This window comes from Hemicordylus capensis, chromosome 5, assembly GCF_027244095.1.
Source record: "Hemicordylus capensis ecotype Gifberg chromosome 5, rHemCap1.1.pri, whole genome shotgun sequence".
NCBI classification, from domain to species: Eukaryota; Metazoa; Chordata; class Lepidosauria; order Squamata; family Cordylidae; genus Hemicordylus; species Hemicordylus capensis.
The window spans coordinates 15,824,082-15,846,499 of NC_069661.1; the positions used below are offsets into that span (position 1 = coordinate 15,824,082).

General features: G+C 42.0%; 1 protein-coding gene across 3 annotated transcripts in view; it reads left to right on the top strand.

The window, feature by feature from the left end:
- BMP2K (BMP2 inducible kinase) overlaps positions 1-22,418 on the top strand; it is a 75,229-nt gene that overhangs the window by 42,160 nt on the left and 10,651 nt on the right. Inside the window, exons 13-15 of one of the 3 annotated variants that reach the window (XM_053252063.1) lie at positions 5,257-5,432; positions 5,757-5,914; positions 9,972-10,085. In XM_053252063.1, the coding sequence (XP_053108038.1) occupies positions 5,257-5,432; positions 5,757-5,914; positions 9,972-10,085 (448 nt within the window). The remainder of the gene's footprint in view (positions 1-5,256; positions 5,433-5,756; positions 5,915-9,971; positions 10,086-22,418) is intronic. The other 2 variants (XM_053252064.1, XM_053252065.1) reach the window with 2 other exon arrangements.

A 22,418-nucleotide genomic window follows, 5' to 3' on the forward strand; every position in this document is an offset into this window, starting at 1 on the left:
TCCAAAAATGGCTCAGGGCGGTTTACACAGAGAAATAACAAATAAGATGGATCCCTGTGCCCAAAGGGCTCACAATCTAAAAAGAAACATAAGATAGACACCAGCAACAGTCACTGGAAGTACTGTGCTGGGGGTGGATAGGGCCAGTTACTCTCCCCCTGCTAAATAAAGAGAATCACCACAGTAAAAGGTGCCTCTTTGCCAAGTTAGCAGGGGTCATGCAGAATACCTCAGTGGAAGGTGCAACTGGTAATTCAGCAACCTTTCAGAATTGTTCCAGAGAGATTAAACCTCTGTACGGGCACCTCCATGGATACTGGGTTACTAAACAATGCCCCTGCATTGCCACGTACTCAATCACAACTGCTTGTCAGACACAACGTATGCAGCCAAGTTCTCCTTTACTAGATACCCCAGGAGTGCTACCACTGCCAAAGAAAAAGTCGGTACCCCCAGTGGCACCACCTCCACTTGTGACGGGACGGTGATGATTATTCTTCAGACTCTACGGATTCAGATTCTGACAGAGCAAGCCATCCATCAGATCCATCCCCGGATGTACCACCAAAAATGTCTACTTTGGTTATATATTTACAGTATTTATTTATTATTCATTTATTTAGCACATTTCTATACCGCCCTAACCCAAGGTCTTATATAGGATACAAGAGGAGGAAAATGCATACTTACTTCGTCATCCTGTCCCAAATTCTATGGTAATTGATAGTGCGTCATCTTCATCAAAAGCTGGACGCCACCATACAACACCTTCAGATAAGGAAGGGAGAAAAATGGATGTATTGGGAAGAAAGATCTATACAATTTCAAGCTTGACTAGACGAATTGCCAACTATGCAGCCTGTATGGCTCAATTCAATCACTTCTTATGGGACACTTTATTGAAAGATTCCACGTCACTATCACCAGAAGTCTCAAGATAGGTTTGCAGAGCTATACGAGAAGACTGCTGCTGTACTAGAGAACAACTTGGTGCGTTCAAACACCTGGCAGAAACTGTGGCTTTTCACTGTCATGCATGGCTTAGATCCACGGCCTTGCAACAAGACACGTGTGATCGTGAAGAAAATCTGGCATTTGAAGAAAAAGGCCTCTTTAGCGAGAACACGGATTCCATGATGACTGCCCATCGGATTCCATTTCCTGCTGTCCATGGTATCCTCAAAAGTCTTCTGCAGCACCAAAGTTGAAAAGCATCAATACTTTTTCTGTCTTGCTTCCATAGAATCGATAGGGTGTCATGGGAAAAACCATTGTCTGAACAATTCTCATTTTTGTAGGTACAGACACGTCATGGCATCTAAATATGCTTTCCAAGGCCTTCATTGCAACCCTACCAAGTGCTAGTCAGCAGCGTATTTCTTGACTGCTGGATCCTTTACTGTTGGTCGATCTTAAAAGGCAGAAGCTATCCACCACTTCAATGTCTTCATTATCAATTCTGAGGCTGGTTGCTGTACCTGTTGTCATTAGTTTAGTCTTCATTACGTTTAGTAGTTCCATTTTTTCACTGTGCTCCTTAATTTTCATTAAGGATTGATAATATTGAGTTTGCAGATCATCTGTATTCTCAGCTATCAGAGTGGTGCCATAACGTAGGCTATTGAAGTTGCTTCCTACAACTTTAAAACCACGCTCATCTTCTTCTAATCCATCTTCTCTCAGTCTAGGTTCAGCATATATATGGTGAATAAAGAAGGAGAAAGTATACAGCCTTGTCTTCGTTTGCCAATCTGGAACCAGTCTGTTTTACCATGTTCCGTCTGGACTGTGGCTTCCTGTCCTGTTTATAGGTTTCTCATGAGAACAATGAGATGTTCTGGGACACCCATTTCCCTAAAGATATTCCACAACTTGACATGGGTGACACAATCGAAGGCTTTTCTGTAGTCAATAAAGCACATATTGACTTCTTTTGGGTATTCTTTGGCTTTCTCAGTTATCCAGCGTGCATCAGCAATGATGTCTCTTGTTCCTTGGCCTTTTTTGAGGAAAGATCAGACATCCAACTGTGGACATTGGTGAATGCTGCCAACAGAAAGTGACAGAGATACTGCTCACATGCAGGAGTTGGCAGGAGATCACTGGGAGATGCGTTTCAACATCAGTAGAACAAGGGCCTCCTATATCTATTTCCACCACCACCATTAGTCGTGTGCTAGTACAGATCATGAGGGACAACTCAACCTGCATTCTGGTGACACCATGGTGGCCATGACAGCCCTGGTTTGCATTGCTACTCAAACTCTCGAGGAGAAGTTACCACAGGCTCCCTCCTCTGCCAAACCTTCTGGTACGGGAAGGTGCAACACCCAGATGTGAAGACTTTGCAAATGACAGCGTGGAGAATCAGGTTTTAAAAAAGATTTTACTAAATTGAAGATTGTCAACAAGAAAAAATCATAAATGCAAATGGAGAAGGTTCGCAATATATTCACGTAAACATGATTACCTCCTAGAAAGGCCACTTTAAAACAGGTGTTGCTGTACATGACCTCACTGAAGCTTAGTGGCTTAGCAAATATGTCCCTAAGGGTCCATCTAGCTGCTATATCATCAAAGCACAGAGGGTGGGATGGATGAATAGTATTCTCCCATCCTGACTGCAAAAGATTTTAAAAAGGAATTAACAATTTATATCCTCAATTAGGAAACCAGTGTAACAATGGAGCTTGTCCTTGGTATTGTCCTTAACTGAAAGCTCATTTGAGCCAATGAAGGAGGTGACTCAAACTGGTCACTTTAAAAACCACATTCCTTATTGCCATCACTACTGCCAGGCATGTGAGCGAGTTGACAGCATTGTGTACAGACAATCGCTTACACGCAGTTCTATCCGCATAAAGTGGTCATGATATTGGACCCCATTTTCCAACCAAAGGTAGTGATGGAGTTTCATCTAAATCAAGAAATAACTCTACCAACCTTATTTCAAAATCCGGAGACAGTGTTGTTTGGATGTACGTTGCTCACTGTTATAGTACTTGGAAAAGACCAAAGCAAAAAGAAAAACAAACTTTTTGTAGCCTACAAAGGAAAGGGCAAGGGCCAACCAGTCTCAAGTCAGAGACTAGCACATTGATTGGTGAAGTTGATTGTGCAGACTTACAAACAGGGTGTGGACACCCCCCCCCACCGCAACAAAATAAGAGCACACTCAGCGCTGTTTCAGCATTATATTTGTCGGTGATTAGGATGGCAGATATTTGTGCGGCTGCAACATAGTCTTCTCGGCAGCCATTTGTAAAACATTATGCTATTGAATTGCGATTGATTGAGTGTTAAAAAGGCTGTTGCCATATGTATCTGGGTCTACTGTGCCCTCCACCACATTCAGAAGCTGGCTAATCACCCATTCCTTATGAACGTAATGGATCATGATCCAGATAAACAGGTTGCTCACCTGTAACCTGTAAAGGCACTGAATACACACTTATTCACCCAGGCTTTTAATTAGATGTAAAGTTCTAAATAATTTTAATACTGAGTTTTAAATGTTTTTAATCTTCTAAGTGATTTTCTTTTAAGTGATTTTAATTGTTAATTGATTTAATGTTTTAAGTGATTTTAATTGTAAACCTCCCAGAGATGCAAGTTTTGAACGGTATAGAAATATTTAAAATTAATAAAATAAATAACTTATGATTTGGTAGTTATCCGTTGTATTCATAAGACCCTCCCAAACCTCCCTGCAACCGTAGTAAAAAACCCAGAAACCTATCTTGAAGGGTCACAAGAAGATTGTCAGGATATGACGGTCTGCAAGAAACTGAGAAAATGGTGCCTGATTGCCGATTTAAATGGAAGCACAGAGCATGTGCAGGGCAGAGTGGGTGTCATCAGGAGCTAGTCAGTCTACTTGTGAGGTTTCTGTGCAGGTGCAGAACCCATTCCTTATTAATACAACGGATCACTACCAGATCATAAGTTACAGGTAATCAACCTGTTATTTGCTTCCTAAAACATTCATAAACCAAAAGCTTTGTGTAAAGATGTATTTTGTTAAAGCGCATTCAAGTATACACACATTTTTATCCTGCTTAAAAAGAAGTTGTAAACTTATGCAAATGATTCAGTGTAATGATGTCAAAGGCAGGCAGTTATTTGCTTAGTAGAGTGCAGCATAAGCCTCCTCTCTCCTAAGAGACAAGCATACCTCCTTGTGCTGAATTTTGGAAGATAAGTTTAGAATTGTTCATCGTGTTTAATATAAGCAGGCAGGGTTGTAATTATAATAAGGCAAGGGGAGACAGTTGTCTGGGGGCCCCCAGAGGCAAGTCACATGACTGACTCCCCCAGTCGCGCCCCCGCCCGGGCTTCCCTCAGTTGTATTCACCCTCCAAAATTGATGTGAGTGTTAAGACCTGGAGCTACCAGAACAAGCATGTCTTGCTCTAGTACCATTAAATAACTTGCATCGTCCACAATTTATAAAACCTTAAAAAAAATAATTTAGGATGATGTTCTATTGTGGCACATAGGATGGATATACATATACATAACTGTACTTTTTGTTACCACTATTCCGCCTCATTTAAGATTTCTTTACTTCGTGAGCTGAACTTCAGTGAGGATTGGGCCCATTTTAACATCTTGTCTCTGGGCCCACTCCAACCTTGCTACGCCCCTGTAAGCAGGAGATTTCTTCTGTAGTCATATAATGGCGATTTTAATTCAGTGATTCATGCTGCATTGATTGGAATCAGTATTTTTCCATATGTAATCTTTTACATGTGGAAAAATATTGGCTAGATCTAGAGAACTGTTTTCCAGTCAAGAAATGGGGGTCTCTTAGCTCTTCTCTGTGTTGCAGCCCCCCAGGAAAGCCATGTGGGATGAGTTGGGCTCTAACATATTTGGTGCAAATCACACCCCACTGCATGAGCAGAAATGCCTTTCTAATTGTCCAAGGCACTTGCACCCAACCCACTAAGTCTAAAAGGTTATATATGCACCTATTGTTTTTGGACTGATTGTTAAGTAATGCCATAATTAATGTTCAGCTTATATAATTAAATGGATGTTTGAGACTTAACTATGCCCTACACACCTGGTTTTTCTCCTAATTGTATTGATTGGGTTTTTTTAATGTTGCTTTTTCTGGTTGTATAATGTGGTAGCTATGAAAAGATCCAGCATCTGTACAGGGTGAAATGGAGCAGCTTATTGAAGTGATCTTGTCAGATACCATAAACCTTTCCAGGGTTGACTCCATTTCCCCCTCCTTTTTCTTTTGAGATGCAGCAGTACCAACAAGCCCTTCTGCAGCAACAAGTCCTTGTGAAGCCGCCGCCAAAACATTCTCCTGAATTTCTTGCCTCACCTCAGGAGTTTTCACCAGCCTTAATTTCTCATTCTAAATCATTTCCAGCTCATGTTGGTGCAGCTCTGGACACACCTTATACTGCAAATAGGTAAGCATCCCCAATTGTTCTTGGTAACAACTGCAGATTTCCCCGACTGAATTCCCAATTTGATTTTTTGAATACCACTCTGATTTCTTCAGGGCACCCTGAATAATCCTTGTAGAATAAACACTACTTCCTAATTTATCCTGACTATTGCACAATGACTAATCACCTGTTTTCAATATCAAGTTTTCAGTATCATTTAATGCCTGTTTTCAATATCATTTAATGATATTAAATGTTTTCAGTATCGATGTTTTCAATATCATTTAATGCCTTTTTGATTATGTTAATGTTACCTTAAGTCACTTTCTCAATCAATTTTCACAGGTCATCTGCTGCTGATGCAGAATCTATTTCTAGCTATCCAAAACAGAACATCAGTAACCCTCCTGATATGTCTGGCTGGAACCCTTTTGGAGAAGACAATTTCTCTAAGCTAACAGAGGAGGAGCTGTTGGACAGGGAGTTTGACCTTCTGAGATCAAGTAAGGGACGCTTGAAGGCTTATTTCGCTTCACAGTAAATAAGAGCTGTTTAGGTACAACCGGCAGTGCCAAAGACTGTTCTGTTCAAGGGCCACACAGTCTGTTGTACAGAGAATTCTTTCTGAGCATTTGAGGGCAGAACGAGGCCCGCTGTCTCGCTTGTCCTTCTGTTACAAAAATGTGTGCGATAGAAATTCGTTGTCTAGCATTTGTGATATCACAAAAAATGTCGAGGTCCTCTCTTGAATATTTTTCTTGAGTGTAAATAAAATTTTAAAAATCGGGGTGTGCAACAATGCAGAATATTGGTCAGCTGCTTGCATTGCTTCACTTCGTAGTTATGTTCCCTTGCACACCAGAACAGAAGATTCTGTAGGTCTGGAACGCCCTTTGAAAATGCGTGACAGAGGGAAAATGACCTAGTACATTATGTTAATGTTCTGTAATGTCTTTTGAGTGGCTACATGTAAGGGCTGCTTTATTGTTCTGACACAATAGTTGAATAAAATATCTTCAAGTAAAAAAGCCAGTGTGTTTACTTTGAAATCGCTTGTTTGTTCTTCCACTTGTTTTCTTCATACACAGTTTTAATGGAAATGAATTGAAGAAGTATGAGTTGCATGACTGGACATTGGTTCTGAATTTGGCAAAATAATAATAATCTGCTCTTCTCTCTCAAGTCAGTAATGACTCTTGAAGTAGGTTAAACACTTGGCATCCTTCTGGTGTATTTAATTTTGAAAATAACTTTGATATACTTGATAGAAAATGATTCATGTAACTGTTTTGGATATATGATGAACAATTATTAATCATTTTCTTGCTACAAAATATGTTATAGTAATGTGTTTCCACATAAAAGGAGGTGCCAAACACATTCAAAAAGTCGTTCCATCTAGGTATTTGCTGACAGGGGAAATGAAACTCTCGGAACCATAGTATTCTTGTGGTAGCAAGCATGACTTGTCCCCATAGCTAAGCAGGGTCTGTCCTGGTTGCATATGAATGGGATACTTGATGTCTGAGCACTGCAAGATATTCCCCTTAGGGGATGAAGCCGTTCTGGGAAGAGCAGAAGGTTTCAGGCTCCCTCCCTGGCAGCATCTCCAAGACAGGGCTGAGAGAGATTCCTGCCTGCAACCTTGGAGAAGCTGCTGCCAGTCTGTGAAGACAATACTGAGCTAGATAGACCAATGGTCTGACTCAGTATATGGCAGTTTCCTATGTTCCTATGAACATAAGGCATGTTAGAAACTTGACTGAGGATCCTTCAAAGTTCTGCTGAAATACTTCACAGATGACATCACTGTAGCTGGGGCTATTAAATGTGAATAGTTGACTAGAAGAGATGTCCACTGTTATTGCTAATTCTTATTACCATGCTGTGCTTTGCATCCTGATGCAGACTTTCTGGTTTTGCTGTATGTAACAAGTGTAACTAAAGTATGCTAACCAGGAGAGAGTTACAAGAGCCTTGATGGACACTGCTATTGCAAGAATGTCCAGCTGTACTTGATGTAGCTCACTGCTTATTGGATCAGAAGAAATTAGAGCAAACTATAAAATAGCTGTTGCTCTTTACAAAGTTGTATTTTTAAAATCCAAGAAGTAGCTGTTCATGCTTGAGGTGATTAGATAAAAGGTTCGTGATGATATTTTGTTTTATGACTCTCAGTCTTGTATGAGAAATTGTGTCAAGAACTTGATCTCTTGGCATAATATGTTCCATAGTTAGCTCTTTTATAAGCTTGATGGCCTGTAGATCAAATAGGAATCTAATTATTCTTTGCAAAGAACAAGAAGACCAAAGTGCTCTGAAGTTTTGGTCACTTACTAAAATCTAGGAATGTGGGATGGAAAGGAAGTATGGTTTTGTATTTATAATACTTCTGTGCTGCCTTTATGGTTTCTTCTTTATATATTTACTGTTTAACTTGTTTTCCTTTGAAGTTCCTCTGTAGAACAGCACCTATAAAATTGAATACTGACAATTAACACATTTTTGGCTTAATGCTTGTCCCAGAGTGAGAATAAAGTGTAGTTGGCAGATAGAACTTTTATGGCCTTGAAAAAAAAAAGTGATATCTGGAATTGTAGCTTAATTCCTAGCTATCTGTATTAAGAGATACTGTTTGTGATATTGTATATTTTAATGGCTGAAATGCTAGTGATTGTATTAGACTTCAGATCCATAAACTGGCAGTTAAAATAGTGTTAGGATGGCAGCATTTGTTGTTGCACTATATGCATTCAGTAGTGCACTCAAAATGAATAGTTTGCACCCATGAAATAGGTTGTGTAGGAGTAGGGCAAATAATATATCCACATCAACGTGAATAAATTGGGAAAATACTTGTTTTTGTCCTCTGAGTTTAATGACCTCAGTGGCATGGTACATGCTTTGTTACAGTTTGACAAATGCACTGACTCAATACTAGAAGAATATTATTCATATTTCAGACTAGGTACAGGTTAGGAGCTTAGAGGTCCTCAATAGCACTAGCTTTGAAATGTATAACACATAACAGTTCATCATTGTTCATGAGAACTTCCTGCAGTGGTACATCCTCCCTGCTCTTTGTCGATGGTCACACTTGAAACATATCTGAGACAAAACACCAATATCTTCTCCTATGACTCTTGTGGTGTTGGGCTCTATAAAAAGGATTTTTTAAAAAGCCTCAGTGTTTACTAAGGCAAATTACTTTTGTATACAATTTATGCAGAGTAATAAACAAGCTGATTGAATGTTTAGATCATTCCTGTGTATAAGCTTCACTGTGTACTTTTTTAGAATTGCATTTATCAAATATCCTTCAATAGGCATTTTAATTCGTATGTTTGAGAAAATTTGCTGTATTTAATATAGATTGATTGAATATTTGAGTTTTTTACTCTTTCCTTTCTGGTGGAAGAGGGAAGATAAAACTAAAGAAATGGTTAGGCATGGTTTTGCTTTTCCAAACACATGATTTAGCTGTCAAATAATGCAAAATCTTTCATAAGGAATCTTTTTCATATACTGTTTAAAAGATTGGCACTTACGACCTAACTTGTATTGTCCCTTACAATGTATATGCTAATTAAAAATATTTACATTTTGTTGTCTTCATTCATCACTACATTCTGTTGATTCTGTTAATATTCAGTGTTGTATTGGAAAGGTTTGTACAGATTCATACAAACTAGTTAGTTCTGAGCAGATGGGGTATCTACAAAATGGAAAACTGTTTTTTATTTTGGTATTTAAAACTGTAATTTATGTTTTTGGACATGTTGCTAGTTGAAAACAGGATTACTTTTAAGGAAAAAATGATTATCTAGAATTGAAGATTTCTTAATGACTATTGGAGTCCTTTAATTGTTAACTAATAGTGGGTGTTTCTGAAAAGGAGGCTTTAAAAATACATGGGTTGGCATCTAAAAAGCTTCTTTAAACATGCCCAAACACTTCCATGTGCCTTATGTATGACTTTGAACACTGTGCAGTATTAGAATTGAGAAAAATTGCAACAACCTGGCAGAAGATACTGAAAGGGGTGAAGCCAATTTGGACAATAAAACAAAAATCAAGCTTGGATTTTCTTGACGATACCCTCAGTTATATCAGAAAATGTAGAGACATATGTTCTGTTGCTGCTCCATATTTGTGCAATCCACTTGATTTGAACACTTGCTGAAACCTGGGCAGTTCTTAAAAGTGATGCTGGACCTTCTGACTGAATAGCTGGGGGAAACTAATGTTGAGGCTTTATTTTTCTGTTTATCGGAATACTTGGCTTAAATGAGTATAGTTACCATGAGCCTTTAGGACAGGGCTACCTAGTCTGACAAGCGTGTGTATACAAGCCCCACTGAAACTAATGGAATATGTATGCTTCTGTAGTTCCCTTTTATTTCAGTGAGGCTTCCAGGAGGAATTCTGGTGTATTGTGCTGATGAATTTGCTTTCAAGAGCAGGTTTTGGAAGGGACTTCTAAGTATATCTTTTACTGGCGTAAAAACTGCCATTTTTATTTTACTTTTTATTTTTTTTTGTTTCATTTTATTTTTGCAGACAGGCTCGTGGAGAGGAGCACATCCTCAGATAAGAATGTGGAGCCACATTCTGCTCCACAGAACCATCCTCCAGAAGACCCCTTTGGTTCTGTACCTTTCATTTCTCACCCAGGCAAGTTACATAATGTAACATCACTTCTTTTCATGTAAATATATACTGGTGGTAGAGAAATTGGTATTTTAAAATTGTATAGGACAAGCCTCTTGAAGTTGGAAGCTTTCCTGAAAACCAAATTGAAGTCTTTTTCAGTAACTTATTTCCACTGCATATCTAACCCAGCATAAATCAAGATGTATCTCATGCTTCATAACTAACATCTTGTCTTCTGAGACTGAATTTAAAAAGGCTGTACCTTTGTAGTAAATTTAACTGGCAAGAGGTATCTTTTGACTATCTATAGTTCTATATCTTTTCATCTTTCTGCTACATAATCAGTGGACAGCTTTCAGAGTAGTTGGTCATGAGCAAGCACACTGTTGAAATCAATGAGCGGTTAGTCATTACTTAAGTTCACAGGGACTTAGTCATGACTAACTTTGTCTGGATGCTGCCTAGTATATTCAGATGCTAATAATTATACAAGCTCTGAGAATAAAGTTACTGAGTGACTGATACTTGAGACGGTTACTGATAAAGTACCCTTCTCAAGTACCGTACTTCAGAAATGTGTTTGGGAATGCCTTGGAGGAGGTAGGGGAACATGCTGTATGGTTGACGCACATTGCTTTCACAGAACTTTTGGCTTGTTGCTCTTCCCATAGCTGATTGGACTACAGAAATAGCAGTCTCCATCAGACTACTGAACTTTTGCATCTGTATTTGAAAATGTCTTTTATTCTCTTGTATATCCAACTTGAATTTGTTTATTGATGATTTCAGTTGGTACTCAAAACGTGTAGCTGTACTTCTTTCTATTTAGCATGAAACCTTTCACTGTGCTTCACTAGAATCTAGTTGTATCTCCCATTTTATTAGGGAAGTCTTGCCTGCTAAGTGGATGAGCTTCACTCTTTCCCATACAATTTTGTCCCCAAGTGTTAGACTTCCCTAGACGATTTTGTGTTCACCCCATCTTTTTTTTGTTCTTGCTTATCTCTCCTAAGTTCTCCTTTCTTACTATTTTGCTTTCCTCAACTTCTCATGCATATTCCTTTTAAGTTGAGGAATGACTTAAGCCTATCATGTCATACAGACTGTACTACATTTTCTGTTATGAATGCTGCCTCTTATTAGACTGCTACGCTGGTTCTATAATTCAGCCAAATTTTACTAAGGAAGTAGTCGTAATATCTCCTTTTTATCACAAGAAAGTGGTGGACCGTGCACACAAGACAGGCTACTGGTTTTTCCTCTTGGGCAGTTCGGATTGTTTTTTGTTAAAACACTTCATTTCCTTCTGACATATCTTTGCAGTACTGACATGTATGAAAAACAAGTTAGCTCTGTCTATGTATTTATGCTCTTGTTCACAAACATAAGCTAAAATCTTGATGGAGGTGGAAGTATATGTGTGGAAGGGAGGAGTGTGTCCTATACATTGTAATGAATGCTAAGCCTATCTTGTAAGCTGCCAGGTAAAAAGTGATAATTTCTTCATGGTGTCTGAATGATATAGCGTATATCTGTGAGGTGCACAGTGTACTGTGTTCTGATGCTGAATTGCCAGCATACAAAATCTCTCACTGATTGGTCCTTCTGGGCTGCAAACTATTTCCAGCCTACCATTATTGATATGTTTTCTCCCAAGAACATCATCTGAGGGAACTAATTTGAATTAATCGTGTTATGTAAATTATGGAAACATGTATACACTCGATTTCTTAGTGAGTCTCATTTCCCCCAAATATTTATTTATAAATTGTCTTCTGACTCCAAAAAACCAAACCAGAACTTTAACTGGGGATGGAGTTGTCAAAAGGCATGCATTACATTTGATGGTTCAAGTCTTGTGGCAGCTTAATAACTAAGCACATTTATTGTGGCATAGATTTTCATGGACAGAGCCTAGTTCATCAGATGTATCTTCCATGGTCCGAGTCTCAGAAAATCTCAAATAGGCGTTTAGGCATATTTTGTAGGTTCTATTCTAGTGAAAATCTGTTTTAAAACGAGATAGTAGATGAGAAGGGAGCTTCTGTCCCACTGTTCTTCATTGCAAGGCCTGGGAGCCAGTGGCCCTCCTGTTAACACTAAATGTGGTTCCCTGACTGTTAGGTGAAAGGTCCAGCCAAAGCCAAATGGCACCCTGTCACTGTGCAGAGGTGACTATACCTACTGCATAATCCTGCACTTTCCTCCCTGTGTTGGAACTCCTCATTGATGGGTTGTACAGTGAGCATGCTTAAGACAAGACTGCTTCCTGCTGCTGGAGGGCACCTTATCTAAGTTCCAGTCCTATCTGCTTGAGCTGGAAGGACACAGAAAGAGCTCTTCAGCATTTCCATAGTTTTGTTATTATCTTTCTCTCCCCGCCACTCCCCCTCTCCCCCCGATTGTGCAAGGGTGGGAAGGGAGCTGCCTTAGGTTTTTTGTTTAATTTCCCCAAATTCCAAATTGCTTTTCAATTTGATCAATTTGGCTGTTTTTTGGCTTGGCACTTTGTTTTAATTGGTTGGTTGGCCTTTTCCCTCAGCCCTCATGGAGTGGGGACACGCAGAGGAGTTTCTCAGAGGCTCCCTATATCAGAGGACCCTCACGCAACTCCCAAGATAACTTCTGTCGAGGTTTCCCCCTTTGGGGCGTGGTCGGCTTCTCTGAAGTGCTCAATTCCTGCGCTTTTTGTCTCTTGCTTTGTGGAAGCCTCTCCGGCTCCAAAAAAAGGCCACAAAGAAAACAAAACACTTTAAGGTGCTAATGGAGCCCCCGCAAAAGAAATGTTCGCAGCTCAGTGTGCTTCAGTGAGCACCTCTTGATAAAAGATGTGTGCCATATAACCAAGCTGTAGTACAAGGGATACCTTGTACCTTCTCCTGAGGGGTGGGATAGACATCATGATGGTGGGCAATTCCCTGGAGTCTGAGCCACTAGTGGTAGTGGAGGGTGTAGAGGGGGATCTGGCTGGTCTGCGCAGTCCCCCTGCACCTCTCCCTGAGTCTCCGGACCTGATCTTTATGGCGTATCCCAGTGAAGCGCCTCCTTCTGAGCAACTGGCTGCACTGGCAAAGAGGGCTCCGACACCCTCCAAGCCAGCGGAGAGTCCCAGCCAGCCCTCCAGAGTTCTGGTACCAGTAAGTTTATGAGGTGCCTTTCCCTCTGGAGTCAGCATCCTTAATTACCTCAGATGTGGCTGGGTGGCTGTGGGACTTCTTTGTGCGGGAGTGTCTACCCCTTAGTGCTGCCCCCTCCTCTACCCCGCCACTATCGAAGTTCAACTGGCAGGGCCCGCATTGCTGCCTCAGAGACCAAGGCGCCCCAGGGTTCTTCTATCTTCATCAACTGACTCCAGCCCTAGGAGGCAGGCCATTCCAATATCGGGACAGGTTTATGCCAAGGAAATTGGGGCAAAAACAGGCGGGATTCTCATTCTTCTTCCTCAGAGTCCTCACCTTCCAAACGTCCTCTTAGGCACTTGCCCCGTCCTGCGTCGACCCCCACCTTACTGCTTGTTTGTTTGATTTCTATCCCGCCCCTCCAAAAATGGCTCAGGGCAGTTTACATTAAGATAAAAACAATTAAAATCAATTAACAGTAAAAATCAGAAACTATAAACAACATAAAACCATTAACAATTAAAACATTTAAAACAGTTCTTTTAAAAAAACAAAAAAAACCCAAAAACCCTGGAAAACCAGGCCAAACATTTACGGTTTAAAAACCCTGGAAAGCCAGGCCAAACAGGTTTTAAGGGCTGTTCTGAAGGCACATATGGTGAAAGGGTCTCTTCTGAATACGGTCAGGAGCAATTAAAGTTCCCAGAGGATAGAAAACATGATGTTTTCCTTTGAAAAGATCATGAAGCTTGCACTACTATTATAAAAGCTGCCTCTACCAATTTGATTTCTCTCTTGTGCCTCTGTCCTTTGGGCAAAGGAGCTCATCGCCCTAGTACTTCCTGAGAACGTGAAACTCTGCCAGGGCATGAATAAGATGGCCAAGGTAGCGGTGTTAATGGCGTATTCAAGCCTTGACTGCATTCAACAAGCATCCAGGGCTGTGGCATTGGGGGGTCACTGTATGGCAGTCACTCTGGCTCAAATCATTGCAGGTGGACACTAAGTCCAAGTTGGCCCTTAACTCTTCCCCCTTTACAAGTATTAATTTGTTCGGCCCAGCCCTTGATCCAGTATTAGTAGAGACAAAAGAGAAAAAGAAGGCCATGCTTTCTACCAGGAAGGATTTTCGGAGGCTTTTTCGTCCCTATTCTCCCTCCTTTTGTTCCCATAGACAGTTTCAAGGAAATTCCTTCTCTCAAGGCAGGGATTTCTGAAACAACCTTTTCAGAGGGTCTGGACGATCGCAATGGAGGCAGCGTTATATGGGACCCTCAAGAGTACAAGGATCTAGGCCTTTCAGTACCAGTGCACAGTTCCCCAAGAAACAGTGATGCGGTTCCTATTGGGGGCAGACTTCTAGACCTTGCCCCCACCTGGATGTCCACCACCCAGGACAGCTGGGTGTTGGGCATGGTTTTGAATAGCTACTTTCTAGACTTCATCTCTACCCCTCCTGACCTTTTTCAAATGTCTCCAAAGTCAAACAAGCCAAAGAAGCACCTGAGGATGATTCACGCCATTCGTCATCTGGAATAGATATGGGCAATCAAGCAGGTGTCCTTAATAGATGTATGTCACATGTCTCCTCACTGTTGTTCCTTTCTCCCAAAAAGAATGGTTCTTGGAGGGCAGTGTTGGCCCTCAAGCACCTAAACAAATACATACAGAGGAAAAAGTTCAAGATGGAGTCACTGAGAACCATCAAGGAAGTGGTCCGTCCGGGGGATTTCCTGGCATCAGTGGACTTAGCTGAGGCTAACCTCCATGTTCCAGTTGCTCTGCCCTACAGGAAATTTCTTCGGTTTTCATATGCCATCTTCCCTTATCAGTACAAACCCTTCCGATTGGCCTGTCCTCGGCACCTTGGACATTCACGAAGCTCATGGTCACAATCATAGCACACCTTCGCCTGCAGGAGATGCACATGTATCCATGCTTAGACAACCTACTGTTCCCAAGCCCCTTCTTTCTCTCAGACCCAGAAGGCGGTCGTCCTTTCTCTGCAATGCCTCGAGGATCATAGGATCTTGTCAGTTGCCTAGAGGATCACAGGATCTTGTCAATCACAAGGATCTTGTCAATTCAGACAAGAGAACATCTGTGCCCTTCACAGCTTCTCCAACACATCGGGGCAGTGTTCGATATGGCATGGGGCCTGATTTTACTGCCCGAGGAGCACAAGATCAAGATTGCAGCCCTCTTATGCCTGCTTTTACATTTTCCTGCGGCAGACATGATGCTCCTGGCTCAGATCCTGGGGTCAATGGTGGTCTGCTTGGATTGTACACCATGGGTGAGGTGGCATTCTTGTCCGCTGCAGTGGTTTCTCCTTTTAGCATCAGGATGCCATCATGGCAGGGGACCATCAAAAAATCCATCTGCCTCAAAAGGTCAAGAACTCCTTTCTGTGGTGGTTATCTCTGGCAATCAACAAGGGCCTGCCTCTGTCTGACCCTCAGAGAATCATTGTCACGTCGGATGCCAGCCTCACAGGCTGGGGAGTGCACTGCCAAGATCAGATAGTGCAAAGTGTATGGTCCAAGGAAGAGAAGGCGAAGAGACTAGAGCTTCGGGCGGCCAGTTTGGCCCTCAGGGAATTACATCTCCTTCTGTGGGGTCATCATGTCCTGCTCTGCACAGACAAGATCATGACCAAGGCCCACATCAATCGCCAGGGAGGCACGCGATCGAGACAGAGACACACACAGACAATTTACTCTTATGGGCAGAGAAATACTTGCCATCCATCATGGCAGAACACCTCAGCGGGGTGAACAACATGCAAGCAGACTGACTCAGCTGATATCCAGCGGAATGGTCGATCCATCCAGACGTGTTTCTTCAGATTGTCAAATGCCTGGGCTTTCCAGGGGTGAATCTCTTTTTGTCTCATCTCAGTCACCAGCAACCTCAGTTCTTCTCCAGATTCCAGTTGCACCTGGCAGAAGTGATCAATGTTCTCATGGCCACCTGGCTCGTTGGTCTTTTTTACGCCTTCCCACCACAGTCATCATAGCCAAGTTAATCCGGAAGATGGTGGCAGAATGAGCATGGCTGATTCTGGTGGCTCCGCATTGGCCAAGAAGGCCCTGGTTTTTCGGAGCTAGTTCATTACTCCACCTGTTCTCCGTGGCGTCTTTCTCTCCACAAGGATCTCTTGTCCCAAGGGCTGTTGCGGTATCCAGAGCAGCTCCAACTCTGCCCTTGGACGTTGGGTGTGCAAGCCTGGTTAGCAAGGGGTATCCAAAGCTGGTTCAGGTCACTATAATTGCATCCCAGTGCCCGTCAACTCAACAAATCTACCAGGCCACTTTTTCGAGATGGTCAGGCTGCAAATATCTGGATCCGTTGTCAGCAAGAGTACCAGCGGTATTAGCTTTTCTTCAGTCAGGAATGGATCTTCACCTGTGTCCCAGCACTCTATGAAGACAGGCTTCCTTATTAGCCTCAGTGCTGAATACTTCAGATCTGGGCTCTTGGTTGCTTCGTCCGCACATTTCACACTTTTTGAGAAGAGCTTCCAATTTGGCACTTCTGTCTATCCAGCGATTTCCTTCATGGAGTTTGAACAAGGTGCTAGATGCCTTAATCCAGCCCCCTTATGAGCCCCTGCCTTCCATTAGCATGAAACCTTCCTTCAAGACCCTGTTTTTAGTTGCCATCACTTTGGTCTGAAGAGTCTCCAAGCTGGGGGCTCTCTCGGTGTGCAAGAAGCTGTGTATTTCCCAGCAAGATTCAGTGGTCCTAAAACTAGACCCCACTTTCATCCCCAAAGTTAATGTGACATTCCATCATTCCAGGATGATGTTCTACTGTCCTGACCATCTCCTGTTCACCATAAGGAGAACCTTTGGCAGAAACTTGATGTTTGCCAGGCCCTGTGAGTCTATATCAAGCAGGCAAGGAGTATTTGCAGGACAGATTCACTGTTCGTTTCCTTTCATCCTGCTTCCCTGGGTCAAAAGGTTTACAAGACTTCTCTGTCTGGATGGATCAGATCATGTATCACCTTAGCCTATCAAGTTCTGAATCTTCCATTACCAGGAGGGGTGTTAGCACATTCTACCCACAGTGCTGTGGTATCGGTTGCCTTTTTGGCTCACACTCCGCGTTTGGACATTTTGTAGGGCAGCTACGTAGGCTTCCATTACCACATTCATCTGTCACGATAAGATACCTTCTTTTTCTGCTGACCAAGTGTCCTCTGGCCATAGGGTGCTTCAGCAGGTACTGCAAGTACATCTTTCCTCCCATATGTATAATTCCGCTTGGGCATGTCTCATAAATGAGGAGCTCCAGCACGGGGGAAAAAAGAACATAGGTCTTACTGTGATGGGTTCTTTTGCTCTGTGTCTGTAGCTCCTCATGCCTACCCGGATGTGCTATTTAATCTATATTGATTCGGAGGAGATAGGGCTTACGTGGTTTTGGGGGAGTCAGCTCCTAGGGTTCCTAGTGATAGAAGTACTGAACTCTCAGTTGTATATGCTTAAATATGTTTTTTTTCTCTAGCTGTTATTACTATCCTAGTAGGTGGTTTGTTGTCTTTTCCTACTGCCATCTAGGCAATTCACTCTTTCCATAGTGGCACTCTTCGCTGCAGTCCTGGAACTGGGATAAGGTGCCCTTGGGCTGCAGGAAGCTACCCTTGCAAAAATCCAGTCCTGTCTCAAGCATGCTCACTGTACAACCCATCAATGAGGAGCTCCAGACATAGGGAAAAAGAACTCTTCACAGTAATACCAATGTTCCTTTCCCCAGTGCTGGTGGGGCTCCTGAAGGGGAACAGAGCCCCGGTGTGATCTTGGGAGGTGCACATGGAGCACTGGGGAGTGTAATCCCTTCCCCTACACTTCCCAGAAGTTCGTGCACACCTTCTAAGATGGCGCTGATGTTTGACAGGGTCTCTTTCTCTTAAAGCCATCTCGCAACACCGCCCAGTGTGGGAAAAAGTGCAGCCTTTGCAAAGGTCAGAGCAGTGTGAAATGGCTCTCGTACTGGAAGGTGTTTTTTTTTTTTTTTTGCCAAAGTGGCTCGTGCTTGAAAAATAGTAAAGATCAATGATCTATCCATTCCCAGTTTAAAAATGGTTTTGTAGTTAACTTGAAATTTGGGGACTTGTAATTCTATTACTGAAAATTAATAAATAAAAATATGGAATGCATTTATGGTGCGAGGTGAGCAGAAGGCCCTTGCTAATATGAGCCACTATATCATTTTGTCATCTCAAGTCTGTTTCCTTTTGTTCCTCATCACTGTTCTTTGAACGAGAAATAATTTTCTCCTCAAACTATGTCGGCTTGATGATGAATAATTTCATGACTGATTAAAGGGAGTTCAGAATACAGGGTTCTTTCCGTTATGATGATGATGCTACAAGTTTTTAAAGCCTAAGTGCATCTGGGATAAATTAAAAAAAACATACAGAAATGTTTGAATTCACAAGTTTTGCCTGTTTCCTAAAACAAGAGCAGCTCCTAAATCCATTAGAATATGTGACATCTGCTGCTCTGCCTCTTGCCAAAGAAATAGTGCAGATTTAGTTGATGTGTCCCAGTAATCCTTGGAGCTGACATGTGGCAAATTGCTGTGAAATGATGGTGGCAGTATGTTACCAATTCAGAAGAAGCTTTAAAATGGTTATGCTTCTGCTTTCTCCAAGCCTTTGAAATGATGAACTAGCAGAAGGCATGTAATTACTCCAGTTGTTACAAGCCATTCATCCTCATATAATCGGATGTCTAGAAAAAGAACATCGGGACAGAAAATTGAAGATTGGGATCTTATGATTAAAGATGTTCTACCTGGTGCGAAGGTTGCAGATGTCATCTAGCGTCTAGATAGGCTGTTAGGCAGTGCTGGGGAGGAGTCAGCTGTTGTGCATGTCGGCTCCAACAATGTTGGGAAATGTAATCAGGAGGTCCTAGAAGCCAAATTTAGGCTGCTAGGTAGCATATTGGACCCCCAGGGTAGCATTCTCTGAAGTGCTATCTATTCCATGTGCAGGGCCAGAGAGAGAGGTGGAGCTGAGGGGTCTCAGTGCATGGATGAGACAGCGGTGCTGGGAGGAGGGGTTTAGATTTGTTAGGTACTGGGATACATTTTGGGGCAAGCAAACCCTGTACAAAAGGGTTGGGCTGCACTTGAACCAAGATGGAACCAGACTGCTGGTGCTTAAAATCAAAAAGATCGCAGAGCAGCTTTTAAAATGATGCCTGGGGGATTGCTGACAGGAACTGGGTGGTATCTGGTTCGGCAAGCAAAATCCCCTAAGGTGCGAGGTTGCAAACATTTCAGATAAACCAGAAGGGGACAGAGTAGAACCAGGAGTAGAGCAGATGAAAGCACATGATAGCTGTTCAGAAAAGGTCAAATGACAGTAAGGGAGACAGCACATGCCAACGCCAGGTAAGATACTTTGTGTATAGGTGTTTATATACCAATGCCAGAAGTCTCCAAGCCAAGATGGGCAAGCTGGAGTGCTTGGTTGCTAATGAAAACATAGAAATAGTTGGCATAATGGAAAGCTGGTGGAACAGTGAGAACCAGTGGGCTACTGTTATTCCTGGATACAACTCTACATAAAGGACAGGGGTGTGCGTGGGTTCGGGGTGGAATAGCACTATATGTTGTTGAAGGGATAGAATCCAACAAGCTAGAAAACCTAGGAGGACCAGAGCCCTCCACAGAAACATGGATGTCAATACAAGGGCTGAAAAATGTGTTGCTAAGGATGTGCTATTGTCCTCTGTATCAAAACACTCTTGAGTGACCTGGAGATGGAGAAGCAAATCAGAGAGGCATCAGAGAGCTGTAATAGTGGGGGACTTCAATCACCATAACATTGATTGATTGATTTTAAGTGCTGTCAAGTCAGTGTTGACTCTTAATGACCACATCGATAGATTCTCTCCAAGATGATCTGTCTTCAACTTGGCTTTTTAGGTCACTCAGTGGTGCGTTATAATTGCTGTTATAATCGTTGTTGCTGGTCGTTCTCCTCTTCTCTTTCCTTCAACTTTCCCCAGCATTATGGACTTCACAAGGGAGCTGGGTCGTCACATAATGTGTCCAAAGTATGATAGATTGAGCCTGGTCAATCATTATACTTTGGACACATAACTTGGCAAATTTACATGCAGGTATTTACAGGCCCAATTTCTAGACATGCTAAATGACTGCTGTAGAACAGTTAAATGCAGAACCAACCAGAGAGAAAGCGACCTTGGACTTAATCCTGAGTAGTGCCCAGGACCTGTTATGTGATGTTGGAGTTGTAGAACCATTGGGGAACAGCGAGCATAGTGAGATCCATTTCAGCTTATATGCGAGTGGAGCATTGCCAAGGAAGTCCAACAAAGATGCATTGGACTTCAGAAGAAGAAACATCTCAAAAATGATGGGACTGGTAAAAAGGAAGCGAAAGGGAAAGTCAGGAGAGTCAAATTATTCCAGAAAGTATGGAATTTATTTAAAACCACAATAATGGAAGCTCAGTTGGAATGTATACTGAAGAGGAAAGGCACCACCAAATTCAGGATGTCACTAGCGTGGCTAACAAGTAGTGAGGGAAGCTATAAAAGGGAAGAAGGCTTCCTTCAGAAAATGGAAGTCCTGCCCATATGAAGAGAACCAAAAGGAATACAAATTCTGGCAAAAGAATTGCAAGGAGACAAAGGATGCAAAAAGAGTTTGAGGAGCATATAGCTAGACGTTTCAAGGGGAATAACACAAACCTCTTTATAAATATATCAGAAGAGGAACTACCAAGGAGGTGGTTGGATCCTTTGATGATGAGGGCATGGAAGGGATTATTGAGGAGGATAAGGAGATTGTAGAGAAGCTAAATGAATTCTTCGCATTTGTCTTCACAGCAGAGGATACTGACCATATACCCACTCCAGAACTAAGCTTCTCTGGTTTAGAGGCTAAAAAACTGGGCCAGTTTGAGGTGACTAGAGGGGATTTCTTGAAAAACTAAAAATGAATAAATCACCAAGGCCAGATGGCATCCATCCAAGAGTTCTGAAGGAACTCAGTTGTGAAATTGCTGATCTCCTAGCAAATATATGTAACTTGTCCCTACGGTCAGGTTTTATATAGAGGACTGGAAAGTAGCTAATGTAACTCTGATTTTCAAAATGGAATCCAGGAGGGATCTGGGAAACTGTAGACTGGTTAGCTTAACTTTTTACAGGCAAAAATGGTTAAACATATAGAAGAACAGGCCTTGATGAAGGAGAACCAGCATGGCTTCTGCAAGGGCAATTCTTGCTTCACTAACCTTTTGGAGTTTGTTGAGAGTGTGAACAGGCATGTGGATAAAGGTGATCCTGTTGACATAGTATACTTGGACTTCCAAAAAGCTTTTGACAAAGTTCCTCACCAAAGGCTCTTGAGTAACAGTCAAGGGATAAGGGGACAGGTTCCTGTGTGGATTTGTAATTGGTTGAAGGATAGGAAACAGGGTAGGAATAAATGGACAGTTTTCAGAAAGAGGGGGAAAAAGTGGGGTCACCCAGGGATCTGTACTGAGACCAGTGCTCTTTAACTTATTCATAAAATGCTCTAGAAGTTGGGGTCACCAGTAAAGTGGTTTACAGATTTGCAGGCAACTCTAAACTATTTAGGGTAGTGAAATACAAAACAGATTGTGAGACACTCCAGAAGAATCTCTCCAAACTGGGTGAGTGGGAATAAAATGGCAAATACAGTTCAATGTAAGCGTGTGTAAAATGATGTGTATTGGGGCAAAAGAAACCCAACCTATAAACATATACACTGATGGTGTCTGAGCTGTTGGTGAATGACCAGGAGAGAGATCTTGGGGTCATGGTAGACGAAAGTGTGCAGCAGCTGTGAAAAAAGGCAAATTCCATGCTAGGGATCATTAGGAAGGGGATTGAAAATAAAAATGATAATATATGCCTTCATACAAATTTGTTGTGCATCCACATATGGAGTACTGCGTACAGTTCAGGTCACCATATCTTAAGAAGGAGATGGTAGAACTGGAAAAGGTGCAGAAGAGGACAGCCAAGATGATCAGGGGCCTTATGAGGCAAAGCTACAGGATCTGAAGCTTTTTAGTCTGGAAAAGAGATGACTACGGGGAGACATAATATAGGTGTATAAAATTATGCATGGAGTAGAGACAGTGGACAGATAAATTTTTTCTCCCTCTCACAACACTAGAACCATGAAACTGACGGCTTGGAAATTTAGGACTGAC